This window comes from Mirounga angustirostris, unplaced genomic scaffold (assembly GCF_029215605.1).
Source record: "Mirounga angustirostris isolate CCGP_5_RB_7025 unplaced genomic scaffold, mMirAng1.0.hap1 SCAF_9, whole genome shotgun sequence".
Classification (NCBI taxonomy): domain Eukaryota; kingdom Metazoa; phylum Chordata; class Mammalia; order Carnivora; family Phocidae; genus Mirounga; species Mirounga angustirostris.
This window is the reverse complement of record NW_026991717.1, coordinates 32121650-32138071: the sequence shown is the minus strand read 5'-3', so window position 1 is coordinate 32138071 and position 16422 is coordinate 32121650. Positions and strand designations below refer to the sequence as shown.

The 16422-nt window shown below is 50.9% G+C and overlaps 2 protein-coding genes across 2 annotated transcripts in view; one reads left to right on the top strand and one right to left on the bottom strand.

The window, feature by feature from the left end:
- Positions 1-2510: 2510 nt before the first annotated feature.
- RPP25 (ribonuclease P and MRP subunit p25) lies at positions 2511-4012 on the bottom strand. The gene has a single exon (XM_045901875.3). The coding sequence runs from the start codon at positions 3764-3766 to the stop codon at positions 3167-3169; it is 600 nt and encodes a 199-aa protein (XP_045757831.1). The 5' UTR covers positions 3767-4012; the 3' UTR covers positions 2511-3166.
- Positions 4013-5446: 1434 nt separating this feature from the next.
- SCAMP5 (secretory carrier membrane protein 5) overlaps positions 5447-16422 on the top strand; it is a 40505-nt gene continuing 29529 nt past the window's right edge. The window contains exon 1 of the mRNA XM_064570133.1: positions 5447-5604. The gene's annotated coding sequence lies outside the window, so the exon portion shown is untranslated. The remainder of the gene's footprint in view (positions 5605-16422) is intronic.

The following is a 16422-nucleotide window of genomic DNA, read 5'->3' as shown; positions in this document are numbered from 1 at the left end:
CTGTGCTCTGCCGGGAACTGCCTGTCCAGTCCTGTTCTGCTGGCTTCTGATCCTCGGGGAACCACCTCCATCAGCACCTCTGGGCGCATTAAGTGCCCCTTCTCAGAGCTCCCACCTTCTCCCACTATCATTGCATTGTATTGTAACTTTCTTTTCTTTCTTTCTACTAACTGGGACATCCTTGAGCAGGAACAATGTCTGATTCTACTGTGATCTCCCACCCCCCGCCACCCTGCCCCACCGTGTGCCTAGACTAGGATCTGGCACAACAACAATCAAGTCCCTTAAGGCCCCACTGGAGATCCACTGCCCATCTGACCACGAGCTCCGGCCTTGGATTATATATACATTTATATTCCCAAATGGATTTTGATTGTGTGACCTGACAATTTTATGGGTGTGAGCCTTCACTTCCACCCCTAGCCTGCAAGTGCCCCAAGACAGGGCCCAGAAAGCTCCTGGATAGAGGTCACTATTGGAATGATGGGGTCTCACAGAGCAGCTTCCGCTCCCTCCCATTCTGCCTGTAGTCAGTGAGCCATCTCTGAGGTGCTCCTGTAGCCACCCCCCCCCCACCTCACTTATTCCAACACTTCTCAGGTTCCCACCTCAGTCTTGGGGGTGGGGGTGGATAGGGGTATCAGTCACCTTCCTTCGGAGCCTGCTTCTGGGTCAGTAGGGCCAGAGGATCAGTAAGGCCGGGGTAGGGTGCTCATGGGTGCTGGGTTCTACTGGCACCACGAGCACCTATCAAAAACCTGGGAACTCAACCTGCTGGGGTGGAGTGGGGGTGCAGAAAGGAAAGTGTCTCATAACCTGCCTTCTGGCATGGGAGGCGGAAGCTCAGCCCATCAGGGCAGGTTAATGCTCTGAAGGTGGGGAAACAAGCCCTTCTCCTCCCCATACTGCAGGATCAATTTCTAGGCAGGAAAGGGACTTAATCTGTTCCCTACCATCAAGAAAAGAAAGCCTCTGCAGCCTCCCCTGACAAGCTGCTGCTTGCATGTCCTGGTGACTGGGCAATCAGGACTTCAGATCCTGGTTCTGGAAAGTTGGCCCTTTTCCAGAACCAAGACCAGTCTTCTATAAGCATCTACCATGCAGGACCTCTTCCGAGTTTTATCATTTACTTCAGATGCACAAGCCCAGGACCAGCCCAGGGCACCTTAGCTGTCAGGATAGTGCATTTTTGGGGACCTAGGTGGCTCAGTCATTAAGCGTCTGCCTTGGGCTCAGGTCACGATCCCGGAGTCCTGGGATCGAGCCCCGCATCGGGCTCCCTGCTTGGTGGGAAGCCTGCTTCTCCCTCTCCCACTCCCCCTGCTTCTCCCTCTCCCACTCCCCCTGCTTCTCCCTCTCCCACTCCCCCTGCTTGTGTTCCCTCTCTCGGTCAAATAAATAAAATCTTTAAAAAAAGGATAGTGCATTTTTTCCAGCCTTCTTGGACCACCCATGAGAGTCGGACAAGCACACATAAACCCCTTGGCCCTTCGTAGGGACTCATCAAGAACAAGAAATTGGGGAGGGCAAACAGTGCCAGAGTCTGGATGACAGGGCTCACTGATCCAAAGCTCAAGGGGATATGGGTAGGTGAGAACTCCCTAAAGAGTCCCTCCTGTCAGCTGCCGAAACTCACCTCTTGTTGCTGGAAGGATTTATTTCAGAGTTCTGCCAGCAAAGTGACTTACGTTCTTCCCCATCTCCTTTCAGAGGTGCTGTTGAGTTGCACATGGTAGGGTGTGTTTCTGAGATCCTGGGGCTAGGTGCCCCCCTGCCCCCCCGCCCCCTTACCCGCTAGAGTCCTTTCAGCACACAGCACTCCTCCCCTACCCCCAGCCCCAGCTGACTTGGACAAAGAGGCTTATGAGGCTGTTATCTCTCAACAGACAGCTGTGCAGGGCTGGAGGCTGCAGCTTATCAGGGAGCCTGCAGTGATTCACAGCCCAAGTTCCAGCTTCTCTGCTGAATAGTAATTTCCAGCAGTGGATTTGTGCTCAATCTCTCTCCTCCCCCTCTCCCAAGGGTGTGCTGTCCTTTCTGAGAGAGAGAGCAGTGAAGGGGAGATCCTATGGATGGTGATGAGGGGTTTTGTGCCAGCTTTCTGGATACGGCTTCAATTGGCAGGAGGCTGCAGGTTTAGGGAGCCCAGTGGGGTGTGCCTCCCTTGGCAGTGACCCCCAGGAGAGTTCACTGGTGCCTGCCTTCCTTCCCTCCCAGAAAAGCAATGTGCTCCTCCCTTTCCCTCAGTGGTAATGCACCAGGGGACAAAGGCCCCCTTCTGGCCACAAGCCCCTGAGGCTAGAGCCAGACAGGGAAGACTGGGAGAGGGAGAAGCCAGGGACTGGGCAATGTGCCTCTGGTTCCAGTTTGAAGCTGTCCAGTCTCTGTGCCTGACCCTGAAGATTCCAAAGGCCAAGGACTCCAGGCTGGAGGGTACTGAGACACTAGGGGGCAGGCCAAAGCAGTTTCCACGTAGGTTAAGTGCTAAGGAAGAAACCCGGGGCCAGAGCCATTTTTGTTTGTTTTATTGGAAGCAGGACTCCAGCTCTGAGACTCAGGGGAGAAGGCAAAGAGAGTTCTGTCCTGGGTCTCTCCTTCTGGGTCCGTGGGGAAGGGGATTGTCCCTGCACCACGATCTCAGGATGCTCCTTAACAGCAGGGTAAGGAAAACTAGAAAGGAAGTGGTCTCCCGGGGTGAGGGGCAGAATAGAACCTCCCCCCGCCCAACTCAGACTCCCTTGCCTTCAAGCAGTCTTGTTTCTCACCCCTTGCCCCTGGCCGCCAATGGTGGAGGTGATTCCAGGAGCTCTCCTCAGGTTACACACTCGGGGGTGGGGTGGGGTGGGCTCCCCTCATGAATACTGGATGCCTTTAACCCTTGGGGGTCCTGAGCAAGGCTCAAGAGTCCTACTGCCAACCACTCCCTCCCTGAAGAAGGTTCCAGTATGGCTCAGAAAAGCTGAAGGTGGAATTCTGCGTCTTCAGGCAACACAAGTGGTGGAATGAAGCTTCCCTGGGGTTGTTCTCTTGTTGCCCTGGGGTCCATGCCGACCGTCTGAGGAGCTATGTCCAGAGGACCGAGGCGTGAAAGGCTGGAGATGTGTCTCAAGGTCGAGGCGCTGGGGGTGAGATCCAGAGCGTCTACGTGGCCCAGACCCACGAGCTCTCAGGCCATCCGCTCCTCTTCCGCAGCTCTTGGCTCAGGCTGTAACCGCTTCGCAGAGCCTTCTCCAGCCTCCGGTTCCCCTAGGCTCCTCTTGGACGTCGGTGCAGTTGTCTGGGACGAGGGTCCAGAATGGGAGTTCGGGGGCTGGTAACCGGGTTGGCACGGATCCAGTGCATCCTTGGAAAGTAGGATGGCGAGGCTGGGCACGTTCTTAAGTACACTGAGACTGGCGGCCGGCTCGCCAGGCTTCTGACCCGGTGTGGGCCCCGGCGGGAGGCTCTGCCACACCTCGCGCACGCTCCGGTAGCGCAGCCGCGTGACCTGATGCAGGCCCGCCAGGCGGCGCTTGAGGATCTCCGCGCACGTGACGGTCTTGGTGGTGGCCCGACCGCAGCCGCTGAAGACGATGGCGCGCGTGGCTGGCTGCGCCATGCTGGCGGTGGCGAAAGCCAGCAGGTTCCGGATCTTGCTGCCCTCTTTGACCCGCATGTGCACAGCGCCCGGCGCAAGGTCCGCGAAGGGGCTGGAGCCCGGGCCGCCTCCCTCGGCCCCACCCCCCACCGGCGCCTCCTCGGAGCGCACCTTACGGAAGTTCTCCATGCGCCGTCGTTGCCCGGACCGCGGGGACGCGGGCTTCGCATGGGGCCGCCTCAGCCCTGGGGCTGCATGGCCGCCGGTCGCGCCTGGCAAGGGCGGGCAGGGGTAAGGGTGAGGGAGCGGCGTGGACGCTGGCGGCCGGGCTGGGACGGCGCGATCCTCCGCTCCGACTTCAGTGGGCGCTGCTCTACGCAGCGCTCTCGGCGCCGGGTGCTCCGCGCCTTTAGCGGAGGCCCCGCCTGGGAGCCTGGGAGCCTCCGCCCCTTCCGCCAGGCTCCGCCCCTAACTCGGCTCGGCCCGCCCGCGTCCTAGCCTCGGCCGCCTCCAGGATCCAGTCCCGAGTCTAGCTACAGGGGCAAGGGAGCGGTGCGCACCGTGAGGTGTAATGGCAGCGCCAAGGGGTGACCTGCCGGGAGAAGTTCCCCTATAGTCGCCATCTGCCCTCCCTGAGCCAACCCTCATAAACAGGCGACCTAAATAAAAACTGTGTTTGCGATGCAAAAGCCGCTTCAAGCCGGGTCCCCGAGCCCTTGAGCGTTCCAACGGAAGGCCGCCCCTTGTCCCCTCTCAAGGAGGGCTTTCCGAGAGGCCTGCTGGAGCCTCTTTCCCCCACTCCTCAGGGGAACCCTCCCACTCCGTCCCTCCCGCGCCCGAGCCGCTCTTCTCGCCTCAAGGACAGCCTGTGCACGGTCAGCAGAGTGCGGAGGCGCTGGCTGCCGCTGCGCTCCGCGCTGCCCTCGGACGACTACGTCGCGGCGTGGTCCTCGCAGGGCGGCGGGAGACTGAGGTCTCAGCTCGCCGCGCCTAACCGGAGCTGGAGGCTCCCGGACTCCCGTACACTCCTGGGCCAGGCTGTCCCTGAGGCGAATGCGAAGAGAACAAGGAGAGCCCTTCCCAAGGGGAGTTAAGCTCCCTCCACCCATGGAGCGGCCACTATTAGAGCTGCATGCTTTAGGGTAAGCCAGGCACTGTCCCTTGGTAACGCGGATCCTACTTCTTCCCAGGTGGAACTCGTTGTCAGTCAGCCTTGGCCCCCTGAGACCCAGTGGGGTCCTTTTTCAAAAAGGAGGCTGGATGAAGGCAGGTTCTGAGGGGGAGAAGGGAGGAAGGTGGTAAGTTGAAGCCTCGGGGGCGTTATGAAGCTACTGGGAACGCCACCGGACTGGGAGAGTGGCCTGGACATCCTGCCGGGAGAGGTGGACGGTGAGGGTGAGGCTGGGGTTGAAGGGCTGATGATGCGAGAGAAGTTAGAAGGAGCTGGACCTTCCCCAGAACTGCCCTAGGGCTTCGCCCTTCACCCTTCCACGCCCCTCGCGCAAGCGCAGGGTCAGACAGAGGGAGCGGTGCAGACCTGATCCGGGTGGGGGTGCCTAGCGCCCGGCGGGGCGGGGTGGTGCAGGGAGAGCTGCAGCGCGCGAAACCTGAAAGTGCCAGCGGCCTGACAGTGCCTGGGGGGAGCTGGGTCCCAGTCCTGAGACGGGGCTGCCGGGGTCCCCTCTCCCTTCTCACAGCTGTTGTCGCCTCCTGGGCATCTTGTTTGTCCTAGCTCTCGGCCCCTGCTGTTCAGAACCCCGGCTAACCCCATTACCGCCCCTTGGGGAATGGCAGGAGCTGGTGGACTTTGCGCCCCAGCGTCTGAGTGACTCCTTCCGGGATCTCCTGCCCGCGCGCTAGGCTCAGGGGCCCTCGGGATCGTGTTCCGCTTGGAGCCGGGACTTCGGCTCTGCCCCAGCTCCCGCGGGCCCCACGAGGAACAGCCACAGTAGCAGAGGCACAGCAGCCTTGAGAGAACACAAAGACTGACTGCAGCGCGTGGCGGGGCGGAGGGAACCTCACATTCCGTAAGACCGGGGTAGTTGTGGGACTTAAAGGGCAGCAGTTTCGGCTAGGCCTGGGAAAAAGTCCTGGAGCGGGTGGGATCTACGTTAGAACGGGTTGATTAGGGAAGAAGCGAGCTCTCCATCCGCAGGAGTATGCAAGCCTAGGCCGAACCTTCACTTGGAGGGGATATAGGCCGGATATACAATTTGGTGGAGGGGGCCTGGGAGCTCCCGGTTTGCGTCCGGTTAGCCCGCGGCTGTTCTGCGGCCGCCTGGGTTGGCTCGCGAAGCCTCCGCCTCCCCCTTCTCCTACCCCCAGCTGTAGAACACTCGGATTCACTTCGCTCCCCAGGGAAGGGAGAGCGCGGAAAAGGCCCGCATTCCCTCCGGGCCCCTCTCCCCTTCCCCGCTCCCTCTGCAGCACTTAAAATGTAAATGTACATCGTGATTAGCCGCCGGGTCGCTAATTACCGCTGAAGCCATTCATTACCCTGTCAGCGCGCGTCCCAGCCTGCCGGCTGTGCGCTCCAGCTGGGCAGTGGGGTAGAGGGAGGGCGGGAAGGTTCGAGGAGTGGGGGAACTGTAAGGATGAGGAGATTGGCCGGGAGGAAGCGGGGGCGGAAGAGGGGCTAGTGGGGGTGAAAAAACGGGTGGGCGGTGATGCACCTGGGCGAGGCAGGGAGGAGGGAGAAATGCGCAGGCAGCTAGGATTGGGGACGGAGCGAGGATACGCGCGGGGGAGGGGAGGGGCGAGGTGAGAGAGCAAACAGGGACAAGGAGGGGGGCGAGGAACCCTGGAGAAGTGGCGAACGCGGTTGGGAGGGGAGTAGAGGGCTTGACTCTGGGAAGGTGGGCAAGTACATTTGCGTCCGGGTGGCGCAGACCCCGCGACGGTTAAAGACGTGGAAAGACAGTCAAGGCTTTCTGTTAAAAGAGCTGGGTAGGGCCACAAGTATTTTTTTTTTTTTTTAAGGCACGCGGGTGGGGGGAGGATCTATTTCCATATGTGTGCGTTTGTAGATGTAAATGTATTTTTAAAATATCTTTAAGAAAAGAGCATACAGCATCTGTTACCTCTGAGGCAGCATCCAGTTTTTGTGAGCCTCTTTAAGAAAAGAACTACTGAATACAGAATTAAGCACAGAACCTTGGAACAGCCTGTGTACATGAGGTACTGACCGTGGAGCCTGAGCTTCATTACCGCCTTTTCGCTTCTATGTGACCTTGGGCAATTTACTTAGTTCCTGTGCCTTGGTTTTCTCAGCTGTGAAATGGGGCTGACATAGGAACCGGTCTCCTAAACTGGTTGTGAGACACATAGCAGTCTTAGAAACTTGGCTGGTAGATTCTCAGGAAATGTTGGCTAATATTTTTCACATATTGGAGATTAAAATACATTTTAAAAATTTTTGAAGGGAGGTGAGGGGGAAAGAAAGCTGGTGAAAGGAAAGGAAAATGGGCAAAGCCTTGGCAAGAGCAGTTTTCCTGATATGTTAGGGATTAGTTAGTGGCAGCTTAGACTCCTTTCACTCTCAGAGGAGGTGGTAGGGTGGCTAGGCTGGAGCCCAAGCCTAGCCAATGCAGCACCAGTCCCTCAAATGATGTGAGCTGCCTATTAAAAGTATGAATTGATTTTGGGGGAGAGCAGGGGTTCCTACAGTGGGGAAGATATATTGGTTATCTATTGCTGCATAAAAAATTATCCCCAAAACTCAGCAGGTTGAAACAAAAAATTCATATCTTACAGTTTCTGAGGGCTACAGACCCAAGAGCAGCTTATAAGGGTGGTTCTAGCTCAGGGCCTTTCCTGAGGGTGCAGCCAAGATGTCAGCTGGGTCTGGCGGATCTGCTCCCCTTCTTACTCACGTGTTGCTTAGAGGCCTCAGTTCCTTATCACATTGGATGTTTCCATAGATGTGTTCATGACATAACAGTGGGCTTCCCCCAGAGCAAGTGATGAGAAAGAGAGAGAGAGAAAACGAGCAGGAAGCCACAATACATTTCGTAGTCCAACTTCCTCTGAAAAGGAATTAGGTTCTACTTCTTGAAGGGAGCAGTGTCAAAAAATTTGTAGATAGTTCAAAACCACAGCAGAAGGGGAGTATTTGGGAGGCAAATTTAGGAGGAGAGGCAATCAGGAATCAACATATTGAAGCAAATATGTGGAAAGACCTTGAATCCGGAAAGCCAAATTTATTTCCTGGCATACGGAAAGCACTTAACAAATGTTTTGTTGTTGTTGTTTTTTAAGATTATTTATTTATTTGAGAGAGAGCACGCATGCTAGGGTGTGAGGTGTGTGTGTGGGGGGGTAGTGGAGCAGAGACAGAGAATCCCTAAGCAGACTCCTCCCTGAGCACAGGGCCCAAAGCAGGGCTCCATCTCAAGATCATGAGATCATGACCTGAGCTAAAACCAAGAGTCAGACGCTTAACCCACTGAGCCACCCAGAAGCGCCAATAAATATTTGCTAAACAGCTGCATGAATGACAATTGTTCTAAGATTGTTTTCAAGTCCTTGGTCATTGAGCATAAGTGCAGTCACCGATTTACAGGGCTTTCTTGAAGGCTGAGTAGGACTATAGCTATCAGAGCTCCTTGTAAATTTAACACTGCTAGGCAATGAAGCTTGGTGGGGGAACTTGGCCTGGGAGAGAGCAAGAGCTCAGCCATGGAGGAGTCCCTGCCCAGGCCTGACATCTCTTCTCACAGACTGAGTCCCAGGCCCTAGGGAGGTGCTCTGATTCTAGCTCCCCATCTCTGTCCCCACCAGCCCAGCCTCCTTACCATGTCTCACTTCCAGTTACTGCTTTTGCCCATAAGCCAGCCAGGACAGGACCCACGAGTCCTAACACCAGCCGAGCTTCTGCCTTGAGGCTGCTCCTTCTCCTGTGCTGGCTCTGGCCCCAGAGATGGAAAACAGGGGTTTGCAGTGTAGACCCAGTGAGCCAGCAACCTTGCATGAAATTCAATTGCTTTCCTACCATCAGTCCAAGTCACCTGAGTCCCAAGAGGAAGAGGAGGAGAGGAGGTATGTGGGGCATAGAATGAGTGAGGAGACAGAACTGTAAGAGGGGGAAGGAGAAGCAAAAAGCCATCAGAGCTCCTTCTCCATCTCCACAAGAAATGGGTGTTGCCACAACCCCCCATCTTCCTGCCACACTCCAGAGACAAGTGTAGTAAAAAGCTACTCACCTGGGCAAAGTTAGAGTTCCCAGGAGAGTTCTGGTCCCCAAAAGACTTTCCAAGAGCCTCCTGTGATGCCTGAAATTCCCTATTGCTTCCACTTTTGGATCAGCTTTGCACTCAGAAGATAAGATTATAAGTCTAAGGTGGGAATTGACCTAAAACCAAAGAAACAGGATGTTTGAGAACCTTGGGGTGGGAGGAAGGTATAGAGCTGATAAGGTGAGGGAATAGTTACCAATTATAGCTGACATTTACTTACCACTTACTATGTGCCAAGCATTGCACTCACCATGTACTAACTCATTTCATACAAATACTATTTAATAGCTGCCACTCATTTCATCAGTAAGGTAGAGCCAGATACAAAGTCAGATAGCCTGGCTTCAGCATCTGTTCTTTTTTTTTTTTTTCTTTAAGTGAGAGAGAGGAGCACACGTGTGCAAGCCTGTGCGGTGCAGAGGGAGAGAGAGAATCTTAAGCAGTCTCCATGCTCAACACGAGCCCCACGCAGGGCTCAATCTCACAACCCTGAGATCATGACGTAAGCTGAATCAAGAGTTGGATGCTCAACCAACTGAGCCACCCAGGTGCCCCCCAAATCTGTTCTTAATCCTGGCACTAGCCCCCGCTAGAGGAGGAAGGGGCAGCAGGGTGAAAGGCATCAGCTATAGGCCTCTCTAGTTATCTGGAACAAAGGTCCTGGGACTCCAGGGTAGAGTTCTGCCCTGCCAGTGCTTGCCTGGGATGGGGGGCACCAGGGCTGCTCTTCCTTCTCCAGCTCTGACCTGGGGCAGAGTGCTTAGTTTATGCCTTCCCGGAATTAAAACTATCCTTCAGGGGTGCACTGAGTTTTTTGACAAGTTATAAAATGCTTGCCCATCCAACACCCAGAAGCAGCTAGTGGGGTGGTTAAGAATATGGACTCTGGAGCCCATGGCCTGAGTTTGCATCCTAGCTCTGCCACTTGCTAGCTGTGCCCTTGGTCAAGCTTTGGAACTTCTCTGTGTCTCAGTTTCCTCTCCTGTTAAATGGAAATGGTGATGTAAGTGCTTACCTCCTGGAATAGTCTCAGGTTATCCCTCCAATACTGCCGTGGGATCATCACTCCCACTTTTCAGAGACAAGCTTGCCCTTGCCCATTCAGCTACTGAGCAATAAAGCTTGTGGGCAAACAGAAGGTGGGGTAAAAAAAAAAAAAAAAGGCAGAACAGAATGTTAACCTCCATGAGGCCACCAGAGCTGTTGGGCCCCAGCTGTTTGTTGACAGGCAGGAATGCAGGCCCAGTGGTTTTATTTTGCTTGTGTGTGATTTAACACTTTTGGCTTTGTTTTGGTGGGGAGCGGCTGTATCAGCTTTTCTGAATGTTACATATATAGAGAGCCTTTCTCCCATCACGTCCTGTTGGAGTCAGGCTCATGAAGAGCTGTGTCATTTTGTTGCTGTAGAGAGCCACGTAGGGTCTGGAGCACTGGGAAGAAGCCAGGAAACAGTTCTCTCTTCCCCGGATCACCTCTCTTCCTGGCAATTGCCCCTTCCCTACCTCTCTATGGTGGTGAGACTAGAAACAGGTCTTTTTACATAACACCCCTATCACCCCATCCCCCATCCTACCAGTCCAGAACAGAACCCCCATATCAAGCTGGATGAATTGGAGCTCCTTCCAGTTCAGGTTGCTACTTGGTCAATTCCTCTTTATGGCCATGAGAATTCCCTGTTACCACCAGGTAATTAATTATGTCTTTCCTTCTTTTGAGGAAAAGATGAAGTTAACCAAGTGTGCCTGCCATCTATTGTTCTGAAGTAAGTCACAAGGAACCCTGTACATACTGTCCCAGAAGATAAATTGTATCTATTTCAACAAGGGAAAGAACATGTTTTGTTTGCAGAATTTCTGGGAGGACTCTCTCTGCCTAGAAATTATGTGTATTTGCTGATTAATGATCTTCTTGGTGAACCTGCCTTGGAAAAGGTAATAGAATTATGAGTGGATGTCACGAGCCCCCATCATTCCTGCCTCCAGGAGAAGTCATGGAGAGAGGCAGATCTCTGAAGTAGTTATCTTTTTTTTTTTTTAAGACTTATTTATTTGACACAGAGAGAAAGCACACAAGCAGGGGGAGCGGCAGGCAGAGGGAGAAGCGGGCTCCCTGCTGAGCAAGGAGCCTGATGCGGGGCTTGATCCCAGGACCCTGGGATCATGACCTGAGTTGAAGGCAGACACCCAACTGACTGAGCCATCCAGGCGCCCCAGTAGTTGTCTTTTGTGCCCACATATCTTTATTGTGGGTTGGGGGTGCACACCTTTCAGATTCTGCCCTGAAGTCCAGCTGTTTTCAAGAAAACATGCTAAAACATTTCATGGTTTTGCATGACAGTTTCATGTTTTAAAATGTTAACCTGTTTCAGGTCCCTACTGCTGGGTAATAAATCACCTTAAAATGTCATGGTTGGGAGCGCCTGGGTGGTTCAGTCGATTAAGTGTCTGCCTTCAGCTCAGGTAATGATCCTGGGATCCTGGGATCGAGCCCCACATCGGGCTCTCTGCTCAGCGGGGAGCCTGCTTCTCCTCCTGCTCCCCATGCTTGTACTCTCTCTCTGTCAAATAAATAAAATCTCTAAAAACAACAACAACAAAAAAAACACATCATGGCTACAAATAATAGTTTATTATTTCCAATGCCTCTGTAGTTTGGCTGGACTCTGCTGGGCAGTTCTTCCATACCACATAGTGTTGGCTGGGTTCACTCCTTTGCATTCAGCTGGGAGCTTGACTAGGGCAGGAACACTCAAGGTGGCTTCGCTTACATGTCTGGTGCCTGAGCTGGGCTGGTTGGAACGGCTAGTGCTGCTGGCTGCGTTTTTTTCCACAAGCTTATTTCTTGAGTGGCTTGATCCCCAAAAGATGAAAATGGGGGCTGCAATGCCTCAGAAGGCTTAGGCCTTTAAGTCACACATTATTACTTCCCCTGCATTTTGTTGGTCAAACCAAGATAAATATCCAGCCTAGATTCTAGTAGGAGGGAAATAAGCTGCTCCTCTTGGTGGAAGGTCTGACCTGTCTATACAGGCATGGGAGTCTTTATAGAGTTGGCAACCATTCTATGGACAGTCTACCACATCAACCAAGTCATGCTTTAAAACACACATATCTGCAGGTGGCTCAGGGTTGCAGTTTCTACTTGAAACTTTTAAGGAATTCACCTGGAAATCCTTTATGACCAGGAGCTTTTTTATGGCAGGAGGAAGGGGTGGGGCATAGCCGGGGAAGGAGACCCTGGGTTTTCTCTTGTGTTTATGTGGTCTCTGTTCATTGGAGAAGAATGTCAAGAACTAGGCACTGCCCCTGCCAGACTATTATCACTTCCTTTTTTTTTTATTTTAAGATTTTATTTATTTATTTGACAGAGAGAGAGAGAGAGCACAAGCATGGGGAGCAGGAGAGGGAGAAGCAGGCTCCCCAGTGAGCAGGGAGCCTAATGTGGGGCTCGATCAACCCAGGGCTCTGAGATCAGGACCTGAGCCGAAGGCAGATGCTTAACCATCTGAGCCACCCAGGTGCTCCTTATTACTTCCTTCGTATTAACCTGTTTTTGGGACTGCTTCCATCCATCAGCTTGAACCCCAAAGCTGCCCAGTCATAACCTGGAGGGAAGAAGGCCGAGTGATTGCTGAGATCTTTTTTGATGCCTTGGTGGGATCACCACCTTTGACTTTAACCTAATAAATCATTGCAGAATTTTAATCAGGCCTATATTGATTAGATTAGTACTTTGGAAAGGTCACATAGAATGCCAAGAGGCCTCTGTTCTTGTTACCAATTGCCGCATAAGAAATTATTCAAAATTCAGTAATGTAAAACAATCATTTGTTATGCTTACAGATTCTGTGGGTTCGGAATTTAAGCAGGGCATCTCGAGAATGGCTTGTCTCTTTCCATGAGACAAGCTGGAGAACTTGAAGGCTGGGGACTGGAACAATCTGAAAGTTTATTCACTTGCTTGTCTATTGGTTCTTGCTGGCTGTCAGCTGAAAGCCTCAGATCTCCACGTGTCCCTCTCCATGTGGTGTTTCTGCTTGGATTAGTTTGGGCATCCTCACAGCATGGTGACTGGATTCCAGGGTGAGCACCCAATGACAGAGAGAGAACCAGGCATAAACCAGATTATGCTTTATGACCTAGGCTTGGGTGTCACACAGTGTCACTTCTGCCACATTCTGTTTATCAAGGAAGTCACTAAGCCCTTGCCCAAGTTCAAGGGGAAAGGAAGTACACTTTACTTCTTGATGGGGAATGGCAACATTCTGGGAGAGCATGTGGGGCTAGAAATATTGCTGTGACTATTTTTGGAGAATATAACCTGCTGCAGCCTCAAAGAGGGGCATGGATTCGGTGAAATTAACACTATCCCTTGAAAGTATACACAGAATATGAGCACTCCTCCCTCCTCTGGCCTCATCTCCCACTCTCCTCAGTGCTTCCATTCAAGCCTCACCAGCTTCCTCGCTTTTCCTCAAACATGGTGAACATACCTGTGCCTCCTTTGGCCTGGAAGGCGCATCCCCCCGGCTCTGTCTCATAGTCTTCAGGCTCTGCTCAAATGTCACCTTTTCCAAGAGGCCTCCCAGACCACCCTAAAATAACACTCCTCCTCCTTCAATCTCTGTTCCCTCTTCTGGTTTTATTTTTCTTCATGGCAGTTATTATCACCTGACATAACCATATTTGTTTATTGTTTACTACCTGTCTCTTCCCATTAGAATGTAGCCTCCGTGAGGACAGGGACTTTGTTCTATTCCCAGCTGCATCTCCAGCACCCAAGAACAGTGTCTGATACTCAGTGCACAGTATTTGTTGAATGAATGAATGAAGGGCTTCTTTGAGTGTGAAAAGTCAGCATCCCACTCCCAGGACATAGTCTAGAACAGTGAGTGGTTCTTAAAGTGGGATTCAGGGATCTTCGGAGGTCCCTAAGATCCTTTCTTGGTGGTGGTGGGGGCTGTGAGGTCAAAATTGTTTTTATAACAATAGTAAGACATTATTTGCCTTTTTCATTCTTATTATTTCATGAAGGTACAGTGGAATTTTCCAAGGGTTTCATGATATGTGTTATTGCAACAGAGTAAATGCAGAAGTGGGCACCTGGGTGGCTCAGTTGGTTGAGTCCGACTCTTGATTTTGGTTCAGGTCATGATCCTAAGGTTGTGAGATTGAGCCCTTGTTGGGCTCAGCACTGGATGTGGAGCCTGCTTGAGATTCTCTGTCTCCCTTTGCCTCTGCCCCACCCCCCCGACCAAAATTAAAAAATAAATTCAGAAGCAGATATGGGACTTCAGCTGTCTTCTATTAATCCAGATATTAAAGAGATCTGCAAAATTGTAAAGCAATGTCACATTTCTCACTACCTTTTTTGTGTGTTTGTTTTGGAAAATGTAATTATTTTAAATAAAGATTTTTTTTACATTACCATGTAATGAGTTTATGTTTATTATTATTATTATTATTATTATTATTATTATTTAGAGAGAGTGCATGAGCAAGGTGGAGAGGGGCAGAGGGAGAGGCAGGGAGAGAGGGAGAGAGAAGCAGACTCCTCACTGAGCATGGAGCCCCACATGGGGCTTGATCTAACGACCCTGAGATCATGACCTGAGCTGAAATCAAGAGTCAGTCACTTAACCAGCTGAGCCACCCAGGTGCCCCTATTATTGTTATTTTAAATGAAATTATAGAGAAATATTTTAATTTATAATATAGTAAATATTGGTAAATAACTCATGTTTACAAGGTTCTATGGTGTTATGAATAATTTTAAAAAATGTAAAATCGTTTTCAGACTAAAATGTTTAAGAGAGTAGAAAGTGGAGGCTAAACTATTCTTCATGCTATGGAATTGGGGATTTTGGAGCTGATCATCAGCAGTTCCAGAGAGAGGTGAGGGTTGGGAAGAGGTGAAGGACCTGGACCCAGGGAAGGGTTGAAGTTTGCAAAGGAGCCAAGCGTTACAGTGGCCCATGCACCCTTGGCAGACAATGCTAGGGCAATAAGTCTCTGAGTTTGGTGATAACCAAAAATGTTCTAGGGACATTCATGTATGATATTTTTTGTTGTTGTTAAAGATTTTATTTATTTATTTATTCATTCATTCATTCTTTGGGAAACAAAGTACAAGTGGGGGGAGGGACAGAGGGAGAGATCTGATCTCAAACAGACTGTACACTGAGCATGGAGCCCAACGCAGGGCTGGAACTCACAACCATGAGATCATGACCTGAGCTGAAATCAAGAGTCAGCTTAACCGACTGAGCCACCCAGGTGCCCTGAGATCTGATCTCAAACAGACTCTACACTGAGCATGGAGCCCAACGCAGGGCTGGAACTCACAACCATGAGATCATGACCTGAGCCGAAATCAAGAGTCAGCTTAACCGACTGAGCCACCCAGGTGCCCTGGGATAGACATGTATGATAATAACTACTTATTGTTTTTTTTTTTTAAGCTTTTTTTAATTTATTCATTTGAGACACAGAGATACTGAGAGAGGGAGGGAGAAAGCATGAGCAGGGAGAGAGGCAGAGGGAGAGGGAGAAGCAGGCTCCTCGCTGAGCCAGGAGCCCGATGTGGGGCTCGATCCCAGGACCCTGGGATCATGACCTGAGCCGAAGGCAGACACCCAAGCATCTGAGCCACCCAGGCGCCCCACTACTTATTGTTTTAATTGGCCCAAAAAGATTTAATTCTTTTGGAGGAATATGCATAACCAAGTTTTTATTCTCATAGTAAGTTGCATATAAAAACAAAAGAATAAAACAGCCAGATCCTTGAAATCAAAAGTGAAAAGCATAATACTAGTGCTAGAAGCAGCTCATACTGGCCCATGAGAGCCAATTATTAAATTTTTCATTTTGTAGTCTGGTTGTTAAACTACAACCATTATTAAAAATTTAATTATATCAGCTTATAATTAAGTATGCTGCATTAAAAGAAAAGTAATAGTCAACTCATCATTCAAAACTCATCGCGTTCTAATAACTTTATGGCATTTTAGTATTCATGCTCTTGAATTAATTTAGGCTTCTTGTATCTGTGTGGTGGTAATACTATGTAAGGGTGTGCTGTGGGACAGCTTTGCCTGATGCAGCATTCAGCAGCATCATATTGGTAGCTTGAAATCAGCCCTGGTGGAAGTACTTACATCACAGAAATTTGCAAACATTACAGATACAGAGCTTGATTTATTGTTATTTATTTTTTAATTATCTATGCTCATTCATCAATTGTAACTGTAGGCTATGCAGGCAAGAGTAAAGGAAAAACTGATGCAAGCATTCTTTGAGAATCAATTGGCTATATGGAATTGACGATAAACTGTATTGTATATTTTATTATGTATACGTTGTGTGTTACACATCCTTTATATCAGTAAAACTCCTAATAAACATATATATGTACATTTTTCCCCCGAAGAGCCAGTTGTTAAACATTTACCAAACACACTACTCAACCAAGGTCCCTTGTCCCTGAGACTGGCAGTGGGGTGATGGTGTGTAACACAGTTGTGGGTCTGCTCCTTCACCCCTGGCCCTGAACTCAGTCTGATGGGGAGACAGACACCTAGTTAACAACATAGTACAGGGTGGTGGGAAAGGA

Bases quoted from the DNA above. Each gene is read 5' to 3' on its own strand.
- RPP25 (XM_045901875.3), bottom strand. From the start codon at position 3,766: ATGGAGAACTTCCGTAAGGTGCGCTCCGAGGAGGCGCCGGTGGGGGGT.